Source organism: Chiloscyllium plagiosum, unplaced genomic scaffold (genome assembly GCF_037043375.1).
Source record: "Chiloscyllium plagiosum isolate Xiang-an unplaced genomic scaffold, Cpla_swu_hap1 HiC_scaffold_24, whole genome shotgun sequence".
Classification (NCBI taxonomy): Eukaryota; Metazoa; Chordata; class Chondrichthyes; order Orectolobiformes; family Hemiscylliidae; genus Chiloscyllium; species Chiloscyllium plagiosum.
Window position 1 is genome coordinate 39034893 of NW_028270162.1, and position 21913 is coordinate 39056805.

The 21913-nt window shown below is 40.6% G+C and overlaps 1 protein-coding gene across 7 annotated transcripts in view; it reads right to left on the reverse strand.

Moving 5' to 3' along the window:
* Window positions 1-326: 326 nt before the first annotated feature.
* tbx5a (T-box transcription factor 5a) overlaps window positions 327-21913 on the reverse strand; it is a 48074-nt gene continuing 26487 nt past the window's right edge. For 2 of the 7 annotated variants that reach the window (XM_043715853.2, XM_043715854.2), the window contains exons 2-9: window positions 18171-18416; window positions 17758-17852; window positions 16302-16421; window positions 15602-15749; window positions 13074-13226; window positions 9298-9389; window positions 7733-7956; window positions 327-3142 (exon numbers count right to left, since the gene is read on the reverse strand). In XM_043715853.2, the coding sequence (XP_043571788.1) occupies window positions 2559-3142; window positions 7733-7956; window positions 9298-9389; window positions 13074-13226; window positions 15602-15749; window positions 16302-16421; window positions 17758-17852; window positions 18171-18320 (1566 nt within the window). In that variant the 5' untranslated portion in view covers window positions 18321-18416 and the 3' untranslated portion in view covers window positions 327-2558. Of the gene's footprint in view, window positions 3143-7732; window positions 7957-9297; window positions 9390-13073; window positions 13227-15601; window positions 15750-16301; window positions 16422-17757; window positions 17853-18170; window positions 18417-20828; window positions 21134-21913 lie in introns of those variants that run through there. The other 5 variants (XM_043715852.2, XM_043715855.2, XM_088000103.1 and 2 more) reach the window with 5 other exon arrangements.

A 21913-nucleotide genomic window follows, 5' to 3' on the forward strand; every position in this document is an offset into this window, starting at 1 on the left:
GTAATTCACACCCAACATTATTTACATAATACCGGCAGTCAAAGTTAGTGGAATGGCTGACAACTAGTGCAATATCTATCATACAAAGTAACTAATCTATTTGGCACAACAGTTAATTACTAATTTCAATCAAGCACAGTAATGCTATTTCATATCATAATAAAGTAGCGCATGAAAATAGAATTTTGACTGTTAGCTATGCATTTAAGATAGCAGAATTTTATGTATTGTATTAATTGGATATCTGTTTAGAAGGACCACTTTTGTATTTATTTTAACCAAGGCTTATTTATTATCAGTGTGGTATTTCCCATTGGTGTGTTTTTCATAGCACAGTACAGTTCAAAACTGATTACAGCCTAAAAAAGATTATCTACATAATTGCCCTTCACTGAGAACAGTCACATTATATAAGTAGCCACAGAAGGCAATAGCACACAATGAACGTATTAATGTAAGTAGATCATTGCTGGGTCTCTGGTGTTCAATTTTGAAGCAGGTTTAGTGCATCATGATATAAAGTTTTAGTGATAAATGTGCTTATAAGATTTACTGAGAACCTTAAATACAGAGACATTTGCAAACAATGTAATTATTGTCCTTTTATCTTTAAAAGTCACTATTAATTAATGTAGCATGATTCAACCTGAACCCACAGGCACAAAGGCAAATATTTATATTTGCATGTTAACAACATTTAATGAAATGGAAGTGATTTCACTATATTTTCTATACATGTTTGAAATTATGAGATTTGATTTTTACAATATATTACAGGCACGAGTGTTTGACTTAGTTAACCCACTTGTGACAAATCCCTATTTTAATGGACAGATTTAGAACATGGCGTCTGAGAACAGTTAAGTCACTCAAAGACAGTGTGTGAAGTTATCTCTTGTCAGTATATACACTTGTGTTTTATTTACAATGAAACTTAATTGATTCATCTCTTTTATACACCAAAGGACTTTCAACCACACTTCTATAACAACTTTTCTCTAACAATAAATCATTCTTAATACTTCAAAAACAAGGACTTTTAGGTTGTCCAACAATAAATACTATTGACCAGAAAAACACTGATAATTAATACAAGCAATTTCTGCATTTTGTTTATGTTGAATAAACAATTACTTATTGCTTGATACATAATTTAAAATATTATCCTTTGCTTTATGATGTAAACACCTGTGTTGCTCAAATGTGGAACAAACGTTTGATGCCACACACCACATGATCAAAATATAACACATATAGCTAAAATTGAGTATCTGTATAAAACATTTACTGTATGTGAAACAAAGAATGTCTATGAGCGCTCCATTATATACATCCATTGATTTTGCATGTACCTATGTTGAGTTGTTACATTGTTTTATACATCTGGAAATAGGGTTATCAGTTAATGTAGTGCACTTTCTCCTATGCTCTCGAACCATTTCAATGAACAAAGCAAGTACCACAACCTTAAATTTCTTCTGAAATACAAGTTACATGCCTCTACACTGAAATATTAGGGTGTCCTCAACATCATTCAGTTTTTGGGACCAGAACAATATATTTTTGGATTCAGAAATTTATTCCAATTCTCAACCATTGGTTGATGAATGAGGAAGGGTGGGTGAGGTAAATGGCGGATCTTCCATATTACTGAAATTAAATGTTTTTTTTTTAGATAAGTTGCATTCCTGCTTTGGTGCTTGATATTACTTTATATAAAAAAAAATTTAATCAAATATTAGTCATACAATATTCCGACTTATGCTTTTAATCACTCAGTATTGCTAAGTGTTAATTCGATGATACAGGAGACATTGACTTACTTCCCTTCAACACTGTTGTTGTGTGCATAAGACCTCTTCAGGATTGTTTTGTCTGGCATCTATCTTGGAAATATTAAAGCTCTCAATGTAGCAAAAAGTTACTATACTTAACAAAGTGTAATGTTCTAATCAGTAGTCCCACAAACATTTTATTTGATGTACCTCACCATAAATCTTATTAGCAACACTTCAAAATAGTTATTAAAGAAATATCATGGTAACTACCCAGAAGAACTGAGGAAACCAATTTCTTTCATTCGGGGATAGCTGTAAGAATGCAGGTGTCAGCATGAAGAAATCCTTCAATGCTCATTACTCCACATTCATACCTCTTCACGTTTACAGTATGAATTTATGGTAAGAACAAAATGGAAAGAGAAAATTGGCACAACATGGGGAAATTTATGATGAACTGTATACATATTACTGATTATTCTGTTTGTCCAACAAAAAGCTTGCAACTTTCTGAAGAATATGGACCACATAACGCAGAGAAACATCCACCAGATGGAACTCTTCACATTTGTTTAACGCTAATAACCAATTTCAATTTCATTCAGATAAATAGTGGGTGGAGTGGGCAATGAAGAATAAATCAAATATATGTCATTATATAAAGTTTTATCATTAAAATGTACAGTCAGGTTTGGTATTTTTAAATATTGCTTGAAACAATGTCCAACTTCAACAAATACAAACATTCATGTATGTCAGATCAATGGAGAATTCTTTGAATTAGCTGTTTTCAGTCCATTCAGGCACTATGCCCACTCCAGGTACTGAATGGTATTGATGTGGTGAGAGGGTTCTTGACATACCATGTGGATACAAGTAGTCAGCAGGTTGAAGGTTGCTTGCAGACTGGATCCCAGCTTGAGGGGCACATGGCCGAACTATGGGCTGATGCGAGCTCTGATGTTGAAACATGTTGTGAGTGTCCCCTATCTGTGGAGACGTATGGTTGGCAACTCCAGAGATGCGAGGCATTAATGGACCTGAGGTGAAATGCGCTGAAAAGTGTTGGTATGGCAGTCTGTCCATGGGTTGCATTGTCGTAACTGTGCAGCTGCTGTATGAGGGAACAGTAGCCCAAGCATTACAATGAATGTCTTCAAGGCTGGAGCCGGGGTCTGTGTCTGCTGTTGAGCCAGCATACATGCATGCTTGTCGCTGTGCTGAGTCAGTCCTATAAGAGGGAGCAAGGCTTTGCTGTTGGGAATAACTTGAGGACCTGTAGAATGGGTCATCCTCTGGAGGAGAGGTTTCGATATATGACTTCTTGTATGGGTGTTCTGTCGAGTTGCAATCTTCATCCACTGCTTTCAAAAATAAGTCAGTACAGAATAAGATTTCAATTAATGAGCAATCATCGTATAAAACAGCATGAATATTATTTACTTATGAGAAACATTGCCTTTGTTCAATCAATGAATTTGTAAAAGTATATGAATTAGGAGCAGGAGTAGGCCACTTAGCCCCTTGAGCTGGCTCCACCATTCAGTAAAACTATGGATGATCTGATTCTCCACATTCAACCTCTTGCTTATCAAGAATCAATGGACTGTTCCCTTAAAAATATCTGAGGACTTCCATTGCCTTTTGAGGAAGAGAGATTCAAAGATTCACAACCTTCTGACAAAATAATTCTCCTTATCTCTGTCTTTAAAAAGGAGCCTTTATTTTTAGCAGTGACCCCTAGCTATAGATTCTTCCACAAGAGCAGACATCTCTCTCACAGCCACCCTGTCAAGATTCCACAGGATCTTATATGTTTCAATCAAGTCACCAGTTATTGTTGTAAACTGCAGTAGCCTAGCCTGTCCCACACTTTCGCCATAAAACCGTGCACCCATTCCAGACATTAGTTTAGTAAATCTTCTTTGAACTACTTTTAATGCATTGACATCCTTCCTTAACGAAAGAGACCAAAATATACATTGTACTTCAGAAATTGTCTCACAATGTATTTTATAACTAAAGCACAATTTCCTTGCTTTTGTATTAAATTTCCCTTGTGATTAATAATTACATTCTATTAAATCTTCCTCATTAATTACTATACCTGCATGTTAACCTTTAGTAGTCGATGCAAGTGTCCTTATAAACTGTTTAACAGTAATGTTATGGGTGGACATTGCAAGGTCACATAAGACTTAATGACCCATTTCCCTTTAGGCATTTCTGAGTTAGAAGATAATGGGTTCAAGTCCACTCCACAGATCTGATCATAAACTACAGTATCTTTGCAGGACAGGGTAAAACAATTTGAAGCAAATGGAGTCAACAGCAAACTAAATGACTTTCTTCTGCTCTATACACATATAAATGAATAGCCACAAAAAATTATTCTAGTCCTTCCTCCTTAAAGGATATGTTACATGTTTAAAATTCAATGCAATTTATTTTTCATTTATTCATAAATCTAATGTACACACTGGTTTGCTTTAGCTAAGAAGATAGCTAATTTCTTGACTCAAAAATTCAGAACTTGAGAAAGGACTTTAACTCATCTTGACCCAAAACTGAAAAACTTTCTTTCACCAGGACTGATTTTATCATTGATCTAAAACTGAATTTTCTCCTCTCTCAGGCATAACTGGTTGACTCTGAGTCGAATCAGAATTTGTTTCAGGTACAACTTGTTTAAGAGTTACTTATTCAAATACAAATGCAGCAAGACCAGAACAATATCCAGGCTTGAGCTGACAAGTGGCAAAGAATATTCATATCATACAAGTGCCTGACAAGAACCATCTCCACAAGAGATGATATAACCATCATTCTTATATTTAATGACATTATTGTCACTGTCAAAATCCTATGGGTTACTATTAACCTGAAATTAACTGGTCTAGCCATAAAAGTACTGTGTATAAAAGAACAGGTCAGAACCTTGGAATCTTGCAGGATGTAATTCACCTCCTGACCTATAAGGCACAACTCAGGAGTTTGAAGGAATCCTCCTAATTACCTGGATGAGTGCAGCTCCAACAACACCCAAGAAACTTGAAACCACCTTGGATAAAGCAACCTGCTGGATTAGCACCACGTCAGCACTATTTGTTCCATTCACCACGAACACTCAGTAGCAGCAGTGTGCACCATCTACAGATTACACCAAGAACCTTTAGACAGCACCTTCCAAACCCACAACCACTGCAATCTAGAGGAACAAAAGAAGCAGATATATTGGAACACCATGATCTGCCAGTTTCCCTGCAAGCCAATCACCAGCCTTTGATGCGTATTGCCATTCTTCAGTGTTACGAGGTCAAAATCCTTGAACACCCTCCCTATTGCCATTGTGAGTTTACCCTACATCAAACTGCAACAATTCAATGGCAGCTTATCATCACCTTCTCAAGGGCAACAAGAGATGGGAAATAAATGCTGACCCAGCCAGCTATGCCCAGTTTAAAAAGTAAGAATTGGTAGTCATGTTCTGACTATCCAATCCATCAGTCTCAATTTATTCTTCCCAGTTCCCTTCATCATGAATCTCTTTAGGTAAAACTTAATCTACATGTAGAAACTAAACCAAGAATTTTGGTCTTTTTTTAAAAACCAAGTATATACCAGAATAAAATAGTTCACTGTTCACTCTCATTGTGCTGCATATTGTTTTAGTCTGTCCTGTAAAGATATTATAAAAGTCTACACTGACAGTCCCGCATAATATGGAGTTTGTGCTGCACTCACATTTCCCACAATCTTTAAAAATGAGCTGTTAAACCATCAGGTGGATAGAATGGATACCACAGCACTTTTCAAAGAAAGGCTGGGAGGTTCATCCCAATGAAAACAGATAGGGCTAGATACACTCAACAGGTCTGGCAGTATCTGTGGAGAGAGAGTTGACACTTTGAATCTGACTCTTGAACAATGAAAGTTCTGAAGAAGAGTCATATCAGATTTGAAATATTAATTATTTCTTTCTTCACAAATGCCATCCGACCAGTTGAGTTTCCCAAGGATTTTCTGTTTTTGTTTCAGATTTCCATTTTTATTTGACTTCTCTCCAGTGCCTAAAAGAATGTTTACCCCTCAACACTAATATCATTGAAAAAATAAAATGAACATGAGAATAAGAGTAGGCCATTCAGCCGTCGAGCCTCTTCCACTATTCATTGAGATCATAGCTAATCTGTGGCCTAACTCCATATACCTGCTTTTGGCCCATATCCCTTAATAGTTCTGCTCATTAAAACTTTATCTGTCTCAGATTTAAAATTACCAACTGACCCAGCATCCACTGCTGTGACATGACTCCAGAATAGTCTGACCCAAATTCTCAGTCTATGCCCCTAGTTCTAGAATCCCCAACCAGTGGAAATAATATCTTTGTCTACCCTGTCTGGTGAATATTACCACTGCTTTATTAGTTCCTGCATTTTCTATCATCTAGCTGTGACTAAAGGTTTAAAATTTCTTCATCATTTGCAAGATATTTTGAAGCATCCTGAAGTTCTGAAGTGTGCCATCTAAAGACACATGTTCCTTTTACTGATGTAAATAGGATCATCTATGATCCTATTGAATGTCAGACCAGACTTGAGGGATCAAACAGCCTTCTCCTGTTCCTACTTCTTATGAGATGTAAATGTGTTGCTGGAAAAGCGCAGCAGGTCAGGCAGCATCTAGGGAACAGGAGAATCAACGTTTCGGGCATTAGCCCTTCTTCAGGAATCCTTCATTCCTGAAGAAGGGCTAATGCCCGAAACGTTGATTCTCCTGTTCCCTAGATGCTGCCTGACCTGCTGCGCTTTTCCAGCAACACATTTACATCTCTGATCTCCAGCATCTGCAGACCTCACTTTCTCCTACTTCTTATGGTCTAGCCTATTGCTTCCACCTCACCCTGCTCCCCTGACACCTATCTCTACCACATGTGCTGGTACTGATATTTCATCAGCTCCAGATTAGCAATCAATGTAGCTCTCCAATTTTTTTTACCATTTTGAATGTGCATTTGTTTTACCAACCTTGTACAGTTGGCAAATACACCACATGTGCAGAATGGCTTTGTATCTTTGTTAGGGAATTCTGGGTCTTTTCCTGAAACCTACTCCTACCACAGAATCCCTACAGTGTGGAACCTGGCCATTTAGCCTAGCACGTCCACACCGACGCTCCAAAGAGCATCCCACCCAACCCATCTCCCTACCCTTTCCCTGTAACCCTGCATTTCCCATGGCTAAAGCACCTAATCTACACATCCCTGAATACTATGGGATGCCCCGTAGGGCACTATGGGAACACAATTTAGCATGGCCAATCCACCTAACCTGCACATTTTTGGACTGTGGGAGGAAACCTGAGCACCCGAAGGAAGCCCATGTAGACACTGGGAGAATGTGTAAACAGTTGCCCGAGGATGGAATCGAACTGTGTCCCTGGAGCTGTGAGGCAGCAGTGCTAACCCTGTGCCGCCCCAGTAGACGTCACAGAAACTTCCAGCCTCCATGCAATGAATTATCACTAAAATGCACCTCAGAGGTAAAACGAAACATTGACAAGGCCAGCCTGTGTGAGGTGAAACTAGAGCTGGGAAGATCACATGCCTTTCTCACGTCACAGCATTCCAACTTGCCAGTGAACCCCCGAGAATTGTTTATTTGTTTGACACGCGAGAGGATCAGATAACTGGTTACTGAGAGAAACCACCCACAGAAGAGACGGTTTAGATCTCCCAGTGGGAAGTCTTGAGGCAGAAGACAACCTGTCAGTTTATTCTTTAAATCTGTTGTTTCCTCCTGTAATGAGATGTTGGTGCTTATTACGGTCACCAGAACCAGAAAGTCGTTTCTGATGCTCTTGATGATGCAACATTTGTGGGTGACACGGAGAGGAAATTGACATTGAAAGTAACAGAAAGTTTGAAGGAAGTTCCGCACAATACAGTATCTCACCTTTCCTCTTGGTGCAGTGGTAAAGAGGGCCCTGCTCCTGGCAGACTGAGTACGGGTTGGGAGGCAACAGCTCCTGTGTCGAACTGGAAACCCCGTTCTCGCATTGATATTGTGAGTTCAGGCTGTTGGACACAGGCAGCACACGCACTTCTCCACTGAAGTGATTCGCTGTCGAGCCCACGCGTTGTCTGACCGTGCTCCTGGGAACCACAGGGTATTCTTTACTGTAACCAGATTACAAAATATAAAGACGTTGAAAACCAAGTGGAAAGAAACATAATACGTCTGCTGGTACTTCCTAAGCATTGCATACGCTGCTTCGAAAGATTCTCTGAAAAATCACAATGAATCTTTGGGATTTTTTTTGTTTAAATAATTCTGCCTGTTCTAAATTAGAGAAAAAATAATTTTGAATATTTTATGTCACATGAAAATAAAATACTTTTTGTCGGAAAGCGAGTACATCCTCCGTACGTTCCCAAGTATTATAGGAAAAAAAGGAGAGGGTGTGGAATCAATTGGAAAACTCATTCACGGAACTAGAACTTGTATAATCGGCCGAATGGACTCCTCTGCGTTCCAGGATTCTTACAATTTCAAATAAAGATCCTGTCGTTTTCAGCGCATGCAATAAACTGCATCTAAACTCTATTTGGGCAAGGGCTCACATACAAAGACATCGGACGTCCGATCTGTATATTTGAATGACAGTAGACAGGACTTGGGTCGGGACTCGGCTTCCGAGAGCGTGGCCTCCATAGTGCAGACGGAAGGCCAAGTTTGGCTACCGTTAATTGTCTGCAATAGTATTTTCACGCATTGGAAAGAGCATTTGACCTTCCAAGATTTTGACTTGACTGTTAATTTCTAACAGGATACGATTAAAAGGTCGGTGAGCGGTTCAAAGGAAATCACATCTTAATCTTTACTTAAATCGCCACATTGCAATAGTGACCACTTTTCATTGTTTGAAGTTAAAAATCACACAACACCAGGTTATAGTCCAACAGGTTTAATTGGAAGCACACTAGCTTTCAGAGCGACGCTCCTTCATCGTTTGTAGTAAAGCGTTTCGGGATATTTAGAGCTCGTAAAAGGTGCTACATAAATGCAAGTCTCTATTTTTCATTCCTTGCAAGGTTAGCGCCTATCTAATCACATTTACACAGTCGCAATGTGACAATGAACCTTATCCTGCATCTAATTGATCCAACAATTGCACCTCCCCCCCCCCCCCCCCCCCGCCCCCATTTATCTTTCCACCCTGGAGGCTCCCTGCCTCCATTCCTGATGAAGGGCTTTTGCCTGAAACATCGATTTTCCTGCTCCTCGGATGCTGCCTGACCTGCTGTGCTTTTCCAGCACCACTCTAATCTAAATTGTGTCTGTGTCTGTATACAAAACGCCAATCCTCACAGCGCCTAATGCAGCAAGTGTGTGCAGCATTGTCATGAAAGTGATGGGATTAACGAAATTGATGCAAATTCGTTTATATCTCATCCCAGGCAAAATGGTTTCAGCTCGACTTCTCTCCATCGCTTCACTCGTGTTTATGTGTGTCTCACCTTTGCATGCGGGACATTCTGTGCAGCTCCATGTCATCACTTCCTCGAAATCCCTTTGCAAAAGGGTTATTCTCGATTTTGAGCTGCGTAATCTAAATTAGAGAAAAAATAATTTTGAATATTTTATGCCACATGAAAAGAAAATACTTTTTGTCGGAAAGCGAGTACATCCTCCGTACGTTCTTAATATTGAACCAGATGCCAGCTGAAACAGGATTTCAAAGTGCAGTCAGCCTCGTCTGATTCGGTTTAAAGAGGTGTAAAAACCGACAGAACTGCGAATGCTGGAAATCAGAAACACTAACAGAAATTGCTGAAAAAGCTCAACAGGTTTGGCAGCATCTGTGGAGAGAAATCAGAGTTAATGTTTCCGGTCCAGTGACCCTTTCTCAGAAAATGAAGAGCTGTGTAAGGCAAGAGTGGAATCCAAGCCTTGTAACCGTGTTTGTGCACGTAGGATGTGGTTTGCTGTGTGCTCCGATGGAGCTAGGAGAGCGTGGCTTCGCTAGGTCTGACTTCAGCAAGGCAGAGAAGCCAGATTACCAATAGGAAATTGGAGCTCGACTTTTGAGCAATATTGTTATCAGCTTAGCTCAAAGATCTATTACAAAGCTGGATAGAACGAATGATTTGGAGATGCCGGTGTTGGACTGGGGTGGACAAAGTTAAAAATCACACAACACCAGGTTATAGTCCAAGAGGTTTAATTGCAAGCACTAGCTTTCGGAGCACTGCTCCTTCATCAGGTGGTTGTGGATAGAACGAACACATACACACAAACCTATATATATTAAAATCAGTGTCGGAGAAGCTCGTCAGATCTGATAGCATCTGTGGAGAGGAAACCAGTTAACGTTTCCAGTCCGTTATGTTTTTTCTTGCTTGAACAAGTCCCATACTGGACTCGAAATGGTAACTATGTTCCTCTTTCCACTAAAACTGCCAAAGCTGCTGAGTTTCTGGAGCACTATCTGTTCTTATTTTCGATCTCCAACTTCCGCAGTATTTGCTTTTAGATATACTTTATATTTGCTTCTCCCACGTGCTCTACAAGCTGAAGTGCTCAAAGGTCCTTTGTTTGAATTGTTTGAAAGTTGGCCTGAATAAGCAGCATTGGCTCTATCAAGTGATGGGGTCAAACACCAAAAACACGTTTGAATGAGGTATTGCTAATATAACTTCCGCCCTAGTCAGTACTTAACTCAATTCTCATTCCTGATGAAAGGCTTTTGCCCAAAATGTCAACTCTCCTGCTCCTCGGATGCTGCCTGACCTGCTGTGCTTTTCCAGCACCACACTCTCGACTCTAATCTCCAGCATCTGCAGGCCTCACTTTCGCCTACTTAACTCAATTAATCCTTTCCCATTGAAATTTAATATAGAACCTGATTTGGAGATGCCGGTGTTGGACTCGTGTGTACAAAGTTAAAAATCACACAACACCATGTTATAGTCCAACAGGTTTAACAGGAAGCACTAGCTTCCGGAGCGCTGCTCCTTCATCAGGTTGTGACAACCACCTATGAAGGAGCAGCACTCCGAAAGCTAGTGCTTCCAATTAAACCTGTTGGACTATAACCTGGTGCTGTGTGATTTTTAACAATATAGAACCTGGCGTTTAGCACCCTGTACAAGTAGCATATCTATGGCAAATTAATAAAACCGCAACGACGCAAGGTGTAATGCTTGTGGATAGTCATTATTTAAGTTGACAAACTGCTAGGTAAAGTCTAAAGGCAGTATTTCACGCAACTGAAATGCACGGAATGAGTGAATTGACACGCCTGATGAAGACGCGCATGTTTAATTCTACCATTAAATCTTCCCTTATTTAAAGCATACACCACATGCAAATTTCGTGGAGGTTTCTACAACGTCGGCTGTTTTATTCGTTTCTAACCGGATCGAATGTTGGCTAACATTTTCCGTATCAACAGATTCTCCATATGCAATATGCATTTTCGTCCTCCCTACTTCCAAACCTCTAAACTTTCTGCTTGAAGTGAATTTAAATTAACAAGAAATTAACTAGACACACCTCGAGGACTCGGCGTTTAGAGAAATGTGGTCAACTGAAGGAAATTCAACTGAGATGACATTATGATCCTAAAAGCCATCCTACATTGCGTTAAAAAAAGACAATACGTTCCAAACTTATAGTTAATAGTGAGCGATCAGTTCGGATTTCATGTTCTAAATAAAATACGCTATTTGTGTTTTAAAAAATTGTATGTTGGAAAAGGCGCCGTCTGGAACAACATGAATAAAATATTTATCATGGCTGTTTTCTTGCTAATTTCACCGACCGGCTTTTATTCAACACTTCAAAGTATTAAAGAAACACAACTGGAGCCAAAACTTAACGTTATACATTTGAAACATGAATAGTTTATAATTTTAACATGGTTAACAAATTACAAATGTAATATGCTCAATGTTTGAACATTTTCGAAACAATTGTAAGGGTGAGCGATGAGTTGCAATGTTTGGGGCCGACAGTGTCACATAAAGACGAAGGTTTATTGGTTCAGTTTGACTCATTTTCTCGGGAAACTGGGCGAACAGGAATCCATGAAAGATTAAAACTGATTTGGGTTACAAACGGTTTGCTTTTGAGAGCTTCTTTGTTAAAGTTAATTCCGTTCTGTAATTATCCTAACATTCCCCGGGGCGCTAGAGTTTCTATCTCGTTTCCAGATCGTTGTGAGCGTGTACTTGAAGAAACGAATACAGTTAATCTGCAATAGTACTTCACCCAAAACTTTGGGACTTCAGAATCGCATAATTTATGTTATTTTTCTCATTAAGTTTGTACTTCGTAGTTCCGTTTCACCTTTGAGTTCGACTGTTAAGGGAAACAGTCTTTACCTTAACCGGTACCGAGCCTCTGGCCGATTTCTTTTACCGGAGGAAGCGCTTGCTTCGCTTTCTAACCACCGACAGATTCTTACTTGCAATTGAACAGGGGTCTTTGACGGAAACGGCTAGGATCCCTCAAATGACATAAACCTTAAGTGATGGTTGATCAAGGAAACTGTAACTCTCAGCTAATTCTGACGTTATTACAATGGAGGCGGAAATTAACATTTCGGCTGGACATTTCACATAAGAGGAATGATAAACGTATCCCCTTAAAGCGCCCCATTCCAAACACAAGGAGGGGCGTGAAATATATAGATAGACCAAATAAAGAGCAAAGGCTGAACGTTGTGAAACAAAAACATACGTAACAGAGCCACTGGCATCAGAGAAGAGGCGAGACTGTTGAACTTATGGGACTAGTTAATTATGAGGCTGAACCCTTTTTTTTTGTTCTTTGCAGGCTTTCTATCCCGGTGTCAGTCTATTTTATTTTTTCCAGATGCTGCCGGCTATATTGCTTTATACTGTGCAGTAAAATGCAAACGTGATCTTTAAACCATCGACTAGGTGGATGATCCCGAGTCAAATTAACGGTTCAAGTTCAGTGCTGAAGCTACACGTTAAAGTTTACATTGAGGCCCAAATATACCTGCAGGTTGCTCATGAGAGGCAGCCACTGTCATTATTTTAAACGAAGTCCCTGATAGCCCTGTTCTTAGCAAGGACAGCATCTCAAACAGCAGAGCTGTGACTGGGCCAGTGCAGGTCGAGCTGGCTCTGTAAAAGTGTAAACCAAAAGAGAAAATGCTGGAAAATCTCAGCAGGTCTGGCAGCATCTGTAAGGCGAGAAAAGAGCTGACGTTTCGAGTCGAACTGACCCTTTGTCAAAGCTGCTTTTATCTGTAAAAGCTTACCTTGTGGTTCTGGTAGGACGTGACCGCAATAAAGGAGGTTTCCGGGAAAGCGTGCGTACAGAAAGCGGTGTTCTTGGAACCGAACCCGTTATTTTCGTCAGCTTTTACAATGTGCAGCCTGGGCTGGTATTTGTGCATCGAGTTTAGAATAATCTACGAACGAAAGTGGAAACAAATGCAGTCTGTTTTAAAAAAAAATCAGCCACCGCATCAAACTGGCTCACATTGGTGTTAGTGGTTTAGCCAACACTATAATGGGGGATGGGGGGGGGGGGGGGGGGGGGGGGAGTATTCGCTGGAACGGTGTTTCAAAGCTCATTGAGAGCGAGGAGGAGGGGGTCATGCACAGGCTTGAAGAAAGGACATGAGGTCTTTACAATGGCCCAACCGATACTCCACTTGAAAGCCAAAAAGATATTGAACAGGTGCCTTCTCTGTCACTCCCTCCCCTGCCCCATGCTGTTCTTCAACTGAACGGTAACAAATCTCTGTCACCATCGACAGATCTTGATAGCAGGTATCTCCCTGGTGTTCTAGTGGTTAGAATTCGGCGCTCTCGCCGCCGCAGCCCGGGTTCGATTCCCAGTCAGCAAAGTAATTTTACAACATTTAAAAGGATGGTGTTTATGAATAGAAAGGTTTTGGAGGGATATGGGCGGGTGCTGGCAGGTGGGACTAGATCGGGTTGGGATATCTGGTCGGCATGGACGGGTTGGACCGAAGGGTCTGTTTCCATGCTGTACATCTCTAGGACTCTATGCTTACAGATTTCTTCAAGGTGTCGGTGACGTGTTTATTTTAGTACTCGGTGGGAGAACTGAGGGGGAGGGTGTACAATTCTAGTTGCAAGATTGTGATGATATCAAAGTGGTGTTCTGAAGACTTTCTTCCTCCAATTATTCCAAGATCGTACAGATTGTTGGTGAAGGGAGGTAGGGGGGCGGTTAGAATTTGGGAGGGAATCTGGCGACACAAAGACGCTGCCTGTCCCGCCATTGCAGACCCTGCAAGTCATCTCCACTCGGAGTCGCTCTCATCCCCCAGGCTTAGTTAAATTGCTCTGACAGCCCCATAAGCCCTAGACATCAGTGGTGAACGATCTAATGATTTTTAATTTCATTACATCCCGCTTAATTGAGAGGCTACCAGTGCTGGTTTCATCTCGCAATTTGTTGAATGAATTTCTCATTGTTTCCCCCTCCATCCATTTGTTTAGAGATTTTTGAGTGTGTGTTCGCCGCCTTTTCACAGTGGGAAAGGCTGGCCTTCACAGAGCTTCCATTTTTGCAAGGCAGTTTCCAAGGCTACCGTTGTCAAACGCAGTGCATCGTGTCTCGCACGGCTCCCTATTATGAACGTTAACTCGTCAACGTCGACCTGAATCCTACTGGCGCAATGCTTCGGATTTAGAACCGCACTCTTAGCTCTAAATAACCTAGGCAGTTTATACCCTCCCGTCGCCTTTGCTGGCCCAGCTAACAATATGTGCTCTACCTTGGTTTTGCAGTTAGGTGGTTCAGTGGTTAGCACTGCTACCTCACAGTGCCAGGGACCCGAGTTCGGTTCCACCCAAGGGCGACTGTCTGTGTGGAGTTTGCGCATTCTCCCTTTATCTGCTTCGGTTTCCTCCCAGGGTCCAAAGATGTGGAGGTGAGGTAGACTGGCCATGCTAAGCTGCCCATTGTGTCCAGGGATGTGCATGCTAAGTGCGTTAGCTGTGGGAATTGCAGGTGTGGGCCTAGGTGGGATGCTCTGCAGAGGATCGTGGTGGACTCGATGGGCCGAATGGCCTACTTCCACACAGTAGGGTCAAATGGAGGAATTGAGCGCATTTTTGTAACACCAAAGTACTGGAATTCTGTCAGATTTCAGTCAGCTGCCAAGATTGAAAATGCAGAAGAGTGCTTGGGTGTCTGTAATGCAATGATACTCGCACAGTATGTTGTGCAGCATCCCAAGACTAGCTAAACCAATCGACCTTGTCCAATAACGCTCTTATTGTTTAGGTGATGGCAATCCTCCACATCCCACAGTGCACAGCATCACATTGAGGCAGGAAGCCGTCAATTTCAGGTGTGGAGAAAGAGTCGATTCTCAGAAGCGATTTGCAAACCCTCGTTTGCGTGAAAGGGTCTCGGACCCCCTCCCCCACCCCCGACCTTTCACCGCTGCAACTGAAATCGAACCTCCGCCAATGTCCATTCTTTCCAAGTGACCCAACATCAACCACTATTCACGTTAGGCTACAGCGTTCATGCAAAGCATAACGACCTGTTCACACCATCTCTCTAATGAACCCTTAGTAGACCATCACGCCAGTTACATTAATCACTGGAAAAAGCAGACGCAGTAGTTCATTTCAAATAACTAGGGATGTTTTTAAATTTAGGACCAGCAAGTTTCAATCCTACTTTGTATCATTATGTTTTCCTAAGACAGCCTGATTTAAACGCTCTGCAGGCTACTGAAGGTTTTAGACATTTGATGGAAAGAAAGAGAATTTAAAACACAAGTAATGACACACTTACGTGCCCGAAGGGGTCGAGGTGGTTATTGGTAAGCTTGAGTTTTTGGAAGGAGACTAATTGTCTCATCCAGTGGGCTCCGGTAGCGGGTGAATCTGGGTGAACGTACAATCTGCCTGGCATTGCAGGCTCTGCTTTCCCAGTCACAGACCTTGGGGGAAAAAAAAGTAATGGAAACGATTCAGATTTCTCAAAGTAACACTTTGGCCATCACTCTACAACACAGATTCAGAGCTGCCTTCGAGAATCAGTTTAATAAATTGCAATACCATTGACAGAACAGGTCTTTCTGCACTTTACGCAAACTGAAATCAAACTCGGAATCTATTTTATACAATACTCGCTATAAATGGAATGCTTCAGATATTTCACATAGCATAATTAACTGCGTTAAAAAAAAGCTTGGCGTACTATAAAACTTCAGTTTTCATCTCTCTTGGAAACAAACTTTTGTACAACATAGTATTGAAAAATACAATCAACGCATGCTGTGTAGGAGCGGCCATTCACTGTGCAACACAAAGTCCCTTTTACACATCCAGAACATCCACCTCCATATTTCACCGATTAAGCATCCAAATCGCAGCAAAGGCTGAAAGCCTAATACTATGACAATTTGAACCAATTCAGGCCAACTGCCATGCACTGTTTCCTATTTGTCCTGAAAGTGACGAACCAGACGCAAATAAGGCAGACCGCCTACCATTTGTTATCAGCGAACTTGTAACGGTGGTCGTCTGCTGGCACAATGTCCATTAGCAGGATGTATTTTGTCTTCGGATTTAACCCGGTCACCTTCACTTTGTAACTAGGAAACATGCGCCTGAAGAGAGAGAGGGGGAGACTAATCCAGTTTTGTGTACATGAATAACAAGTTGGCAAAATGTTCATTCTGAAAAGTATCAATATCGCGCACTTGCAAAAGACAATGGTTCCAGAGAAAAGCTGACTCGCTGTACATGGTATGGTTTTGTTTTAAATACACCCGGTAACGTTGGGAAGACAAATTAAGTAACAGGAATTATTCAATCAGAAGGAGACATAAGACGACCTGAAATGCATTTGTAGAGTAAACACGAATTGTAACAGGCGGCGTTAATGCATCGAGGTAACACACAAACATGGCTTCGATCATGGCCTAATTTGTAACATGCGTACAAAACCTAATGTTTCGCCTCCTCGCATCTACAATTGACTAGTGGTTCCAAATGCTAGACGTGTTTACAAAATATTTAAGGCAAATAGTCTGAATGCGATTTAAATCGGTGAGAAGTCGCACTAGGAGTGAACTAAAGAGCTTTTTAAATGGAAACGCTGTACTTATTGTCTCGTTGAATTATCAAAGAACAGCTTGAATATATGTAGATCTTTATAAATATTTATCACCCGTTCAGCGTAAATGGGATGAAAATGAAAGCCCACGAGGGAACATATCTGCTTGCGAAACTAAATCTTATAACATAGAATGAAAGTAGATAGAAGTCTCATAAGAAATGTCACAATGTAGTCATTTCAATCAATAAGTAAAGACCTGTTTGAATATTAAATGCTCTTAAATAGTATAAACACAAATAATAGGACATTTGTCATATTTATGATATCGAATTAAATACAGACATAATGGCTATGTGCAGATGGTTTCATGTAAATAATATATTTTCTTATTTCAAGAATCTGTGTACATTAAAGACATGTTTGTGCAATGTTGTAAACTGTTTCCTGATAACCCTTTGCATCATCGTTACCACAATGTAAAGAGTCACTGTTAGGTCAAAATTTGCGTTTTCGATGCAATTTCTGGAAGCTGCTATTTACATTTAGTAAAGTGCCTGGCTATTCCATCATGGCTGACAGCCTTTGCTCTTACCAGTCACTTTAAATATTTCTTATTAAAAATTGATCACTCTGAATCTGTTTAATGTTGAACAGCCCTGTTATTATCTATTATTTTCCCCTCTTTAGAAACACTTAGAAATTTCCCTTTGGGACTAGGCAATTTTTGAATGGACTAAGGTAGTTATATCCGATGAGGTCTAGACAGAGCAAAATTTATAAGTCGGTTTTAGACCAAGGTTGTGCGGTGAAAGCGATCGCGATCATTGTAAACAGTACCGACTATGACGAGATCCTCGCGTTCTGATATATTGATAGGCCCTTACCTTCCTGCTTTAGTAATTATCATTTCGGTTCCGACTTCGTGAAATTTCAACCATAACTCGCGTTCATGCAAATACACCTTGATTCCTTCCATGCCCTATAATAAGTGGAGATATCAGTTAATATGTAACTATTGTTAAGTCATACATTACTGCCAAATAATGCAATCTAATGTGCTGAAGCAAGATTTGTAATGGTCCATGTATGTGCCCAGAGATATCGGAAATAATAGGCCATAATTCTGCAACAAGCAACAACATCAACTAATCAGATCCCTGCGTACACCAGCAGTAATAAAGGTGTCGGAGATACATTCCTAGACATTTATATGGAACATCTAGTTGTTATTCATGTTAAGCAATAACATGCACTTAGTGTGCTCTACTGCATATGCAAAGGGGTGTCTAAGACCAACCTGTTGAGTATATGTAGCTTGTTGTGAGGGGGGAGATTTGCTGGCGGCTCCAAGTTGGCTGTCCTGCTTACTTTCAGATGAATGCTCATTGGGCTCAGACTCGCTATGAGGTGCTGCTGGCAGTCCGAAGCCTTCCTCCGTCTCCGCCATATCGCCACACAATCCTTGCAATAGAGGCACCGCAACCCAAGCACTGTGAGCTAAATTTGTCAACGTATAGCGAGCATCACACAGCAGAGCTCCCTCCTGACAAATAGAAAAAATAAAACTCTCTTAGAGAACTCCAGAAGAAAAGAGAGGGCTGAAACGCTCTCTGCAAGAACACGTTTCCCAACCACAACTACTAATCGAGAATGCAGGCCTTTTATATTAAGTTATGGAAAATTGAAGGAGGATAAAAAGAGATAGTGTCAATCTTAGCTGACTCCAAAAGATAAATGAGGTATTCACGAAATTCGTCTGGACTTCTGGAAAGAGTAATAAAGATAAGATTCCAGGCAGCTTTTGAGCAACCGTTTGATTGGAGTGTAAGCAGCAATTACATTTCCTCTACCATATAGACTCGTGTTTTGTGCGGTATACCAATTTCTTCCATTAGTTTTATTGCCTTGTTAAAGTGTCGGTAGTTTCGACATTAGCCCGAGCTTGAGGCCGTGCTATTACAATGCTTGTTGTTTCCTTGGCAAGGCTGAGTACGTTGAACCATTCACGGTGCATACACTCAGGGTGAGCAAACAACCGAGTGTGTGACTGTCCTCATAAAACAAGCAGTTTGCAGAAGCGTGGCTGATCCACTGAAAATCAAAATACTCAAGAGTGTGCTTTTCGAAATAGCATGCAGTTTTAAGAATAGCCAAACGTAGCTCAATTTAACGACACCACCAAATGTAAAGTTGCACCAATATTTTCTTTTTCCACCTTAATTTAATCCTTGCTCTGGTGTGCAATTTAGATTCAATTCTTGTATGAGTTAAACACTGTCAGCTACTTTAATTTGGGGCTTTTAACTGATTTGCTCTTTCTCAGCACCTCTTTGTCCCATTTGCTTTAGTCAAAAGATTAATCACTATAACAATAATACAATAGTACAACAATAATAATTGGGTAATAGCACAAATGAAACGCAACACAGACAATTTGATCTCGTTTATTTCCTCAAAGTTGCTATAAAGGTGTTCCAATAAACTATCAGTTACACGAAACAATTTAGATATACACTAACGTGTAATGCTCACAGATCAGCGCCAAATAAACTAGGCCTCGGTGAAAATACATGCGAATAATCAGTGATGTGGAGGATTGTAATGTGAAGTTATATGGGTCGGATTTACCCTGGATATGATAAATCTATTGTGTTCAGAACAGTGGAGTTAATTAAAATTATATGCCAATGGCTCATAGCGGCTATTTAATGAATAATTGTTTAGATAGAGATTAAGTATCTGAAACATATTGAACGTAGACTCGTTTTACACAACTCTAAGTGTTTTGAACGTTCCTTAGTTGATAAATTATAAATGACGCCTCATTTTGAATGTTAAACTTTTGTTTTATGTTTAAATAAGAAGGGCCATAATGCTGAGGAGTCTTCAAACTGAGCACTTAGTCATGCATGTGAAGCATTGGAAATACTGTTATAAATAATTCACAGTAATCATGAAACAAGGCGTGCGTATCTCTAATCGACAGCATTAACTTGTAAAATGTAACCATACTGAAAGGGAAGTGCTATTGATGCATGGCATGTTTGAAAAAAAAAACAATGCAATAGGTATTTGAGAATGTACGTATTTCTTTTTTTAAAGTTGAACTTTCTTTTGGTAAATTTCCTTTCTAATTAAGCTTATAATTTAGTCTGTGTATCTTAAAGTGCTTTTTAAAACAAATACAAAAAACAATGATAAGCGACACTGCTCTGTAGGAAAGATGACACTGAGCTGTCACACGATTCTGTAGTTTCGCTAAGTTAAATTTATGGTTGAGAAGATATTATAAATTGTCCCGATATCTAATGAACACTAATCACTAGTCAATGCTTTAGTTCGCGTTCCAGAAGAATCAGTTACTGAATCCGGGAAATAATAGGTTACAAAGTCTCTCAGCTGGAAGGGGGAAGTATTTCTGAAAATATTAATCTGACATTTAAATACGAAAGTAATTAGGAATTTTCAGTGCCGATTACAGGTTTACTCGAAAAGGTTGAAATTTCATGTTTAACGTTCACAATGTTATTTGCATTAGTAACACTGAATTCAGGGATAAAACAGAGATACAATCTCAGCAATGAGCTTTCTGTGTGAATCAGTATCTCTCTGTATAGATAGGCCGCAACACCGTGTTTGTAAATATACACTGCTCGCTGGTCAGTGCCCAGCGTTAGCATTCGAGTTTATTTTTCTGCACATGCTGAACTTTCTTGCGATAAATCAATAAATGACAAGCTCTTTACATTTCGAGAAGTCTCGCCTACTGTCATTTGCAGCAACGCGAAATGCGCCCTTTTGTTTTCTTTTCCACGTAGGCCCCGTTATTCGCTGATCAACACCGATCAGCCCTGCCTCGCAGACAACATAGAATTGAATCACACGCACGAAAACAAAACACAAATGCAAAACGCAAAGGACCTAAGCTTAACCGGAATAGAGAGTAGCAATATACCTTCCGGTCTCTCCACAGTGCAAAAGGGGATTTACAGAGCCCTTCCTAATCGTTGTTTTCTCTGGTTAGACACAGAACACATCGCAGGCTGAACAATCCATAGTTCTCCAAATGCAGCCCGCTTCTCCAAACACTTCCAGGTTGCCAGACGCGCAAGAGAGATCCTGAGAAAAAAAGATAAGGCCTTATCGCGCTGTTTGGGGGCATTTATAGCCTCGGGGAAAAAAAACCCAGAACTTGCCGTTCAGAGTGCTAGTGAGGAAGGAGTTCCCTCCCTCGGAAGGTGGATTTGGTGGGTGCTGAGTGTGTGGATTATAGGAAAGGCGTGCACTTCCACAGAAGCGCGCTGACTTGCAGTGACGTGCTGGGGAGCCTCTCGTGCTCTCGAAGTGCTGAGCGCTTGTCCAACCAGCGCTCATCCTCAACAGAGTGCCTCATCCGAGACCCCCCAGCAGCTCAAACACAGCACAAAGACACTGTGAGACTCAGCAGCACCCCACCATCCATCTTGGCCCAATCTGCTAACCAAAAGGTGACCCCACCCCCACCCGCAACCACTATTCAAACCCCTCAACAACGAGGAAAAATAACCTTGCAGAACAGGAGATCACTTCAAATAAAACTTCACGGACACCAGTGCAATACTAATACGATTCCCCTTTCAGGCTACAGATAAGTTTAGCATGGCATTATCCAGATGGGGAAGACAGAAATCAACAAAGTAGCAAGGCTGAGTGAAGGAGCGAGTATTGAGATACAGTACCGACTGCTTGTGTGCGTTCGCGGGTGTGTGTTTGTATTTGTCAGGGGAAGAATTGTATACAGTAAAGAGGTTATTTCTTGCGATTTGAATATCAAGAGACAATGCTCGATGTTAGCGGATTCTGGACGAGATTACCCGCGGCGCTCCGATTGAAATACTTGCACACGACTTTGATTAAAACAAGCCAACGCCACTCGAGTCTGCACTATTATTTTCGCTTTATTTTTAAAAGATCATGTTTAGAGTGTCGTCGAGAGTCTGCTAAACGGCGCGCTGTCGAATTCTGCACTCTGAAGCGAACCAGATTAGGCATTGCATTTTG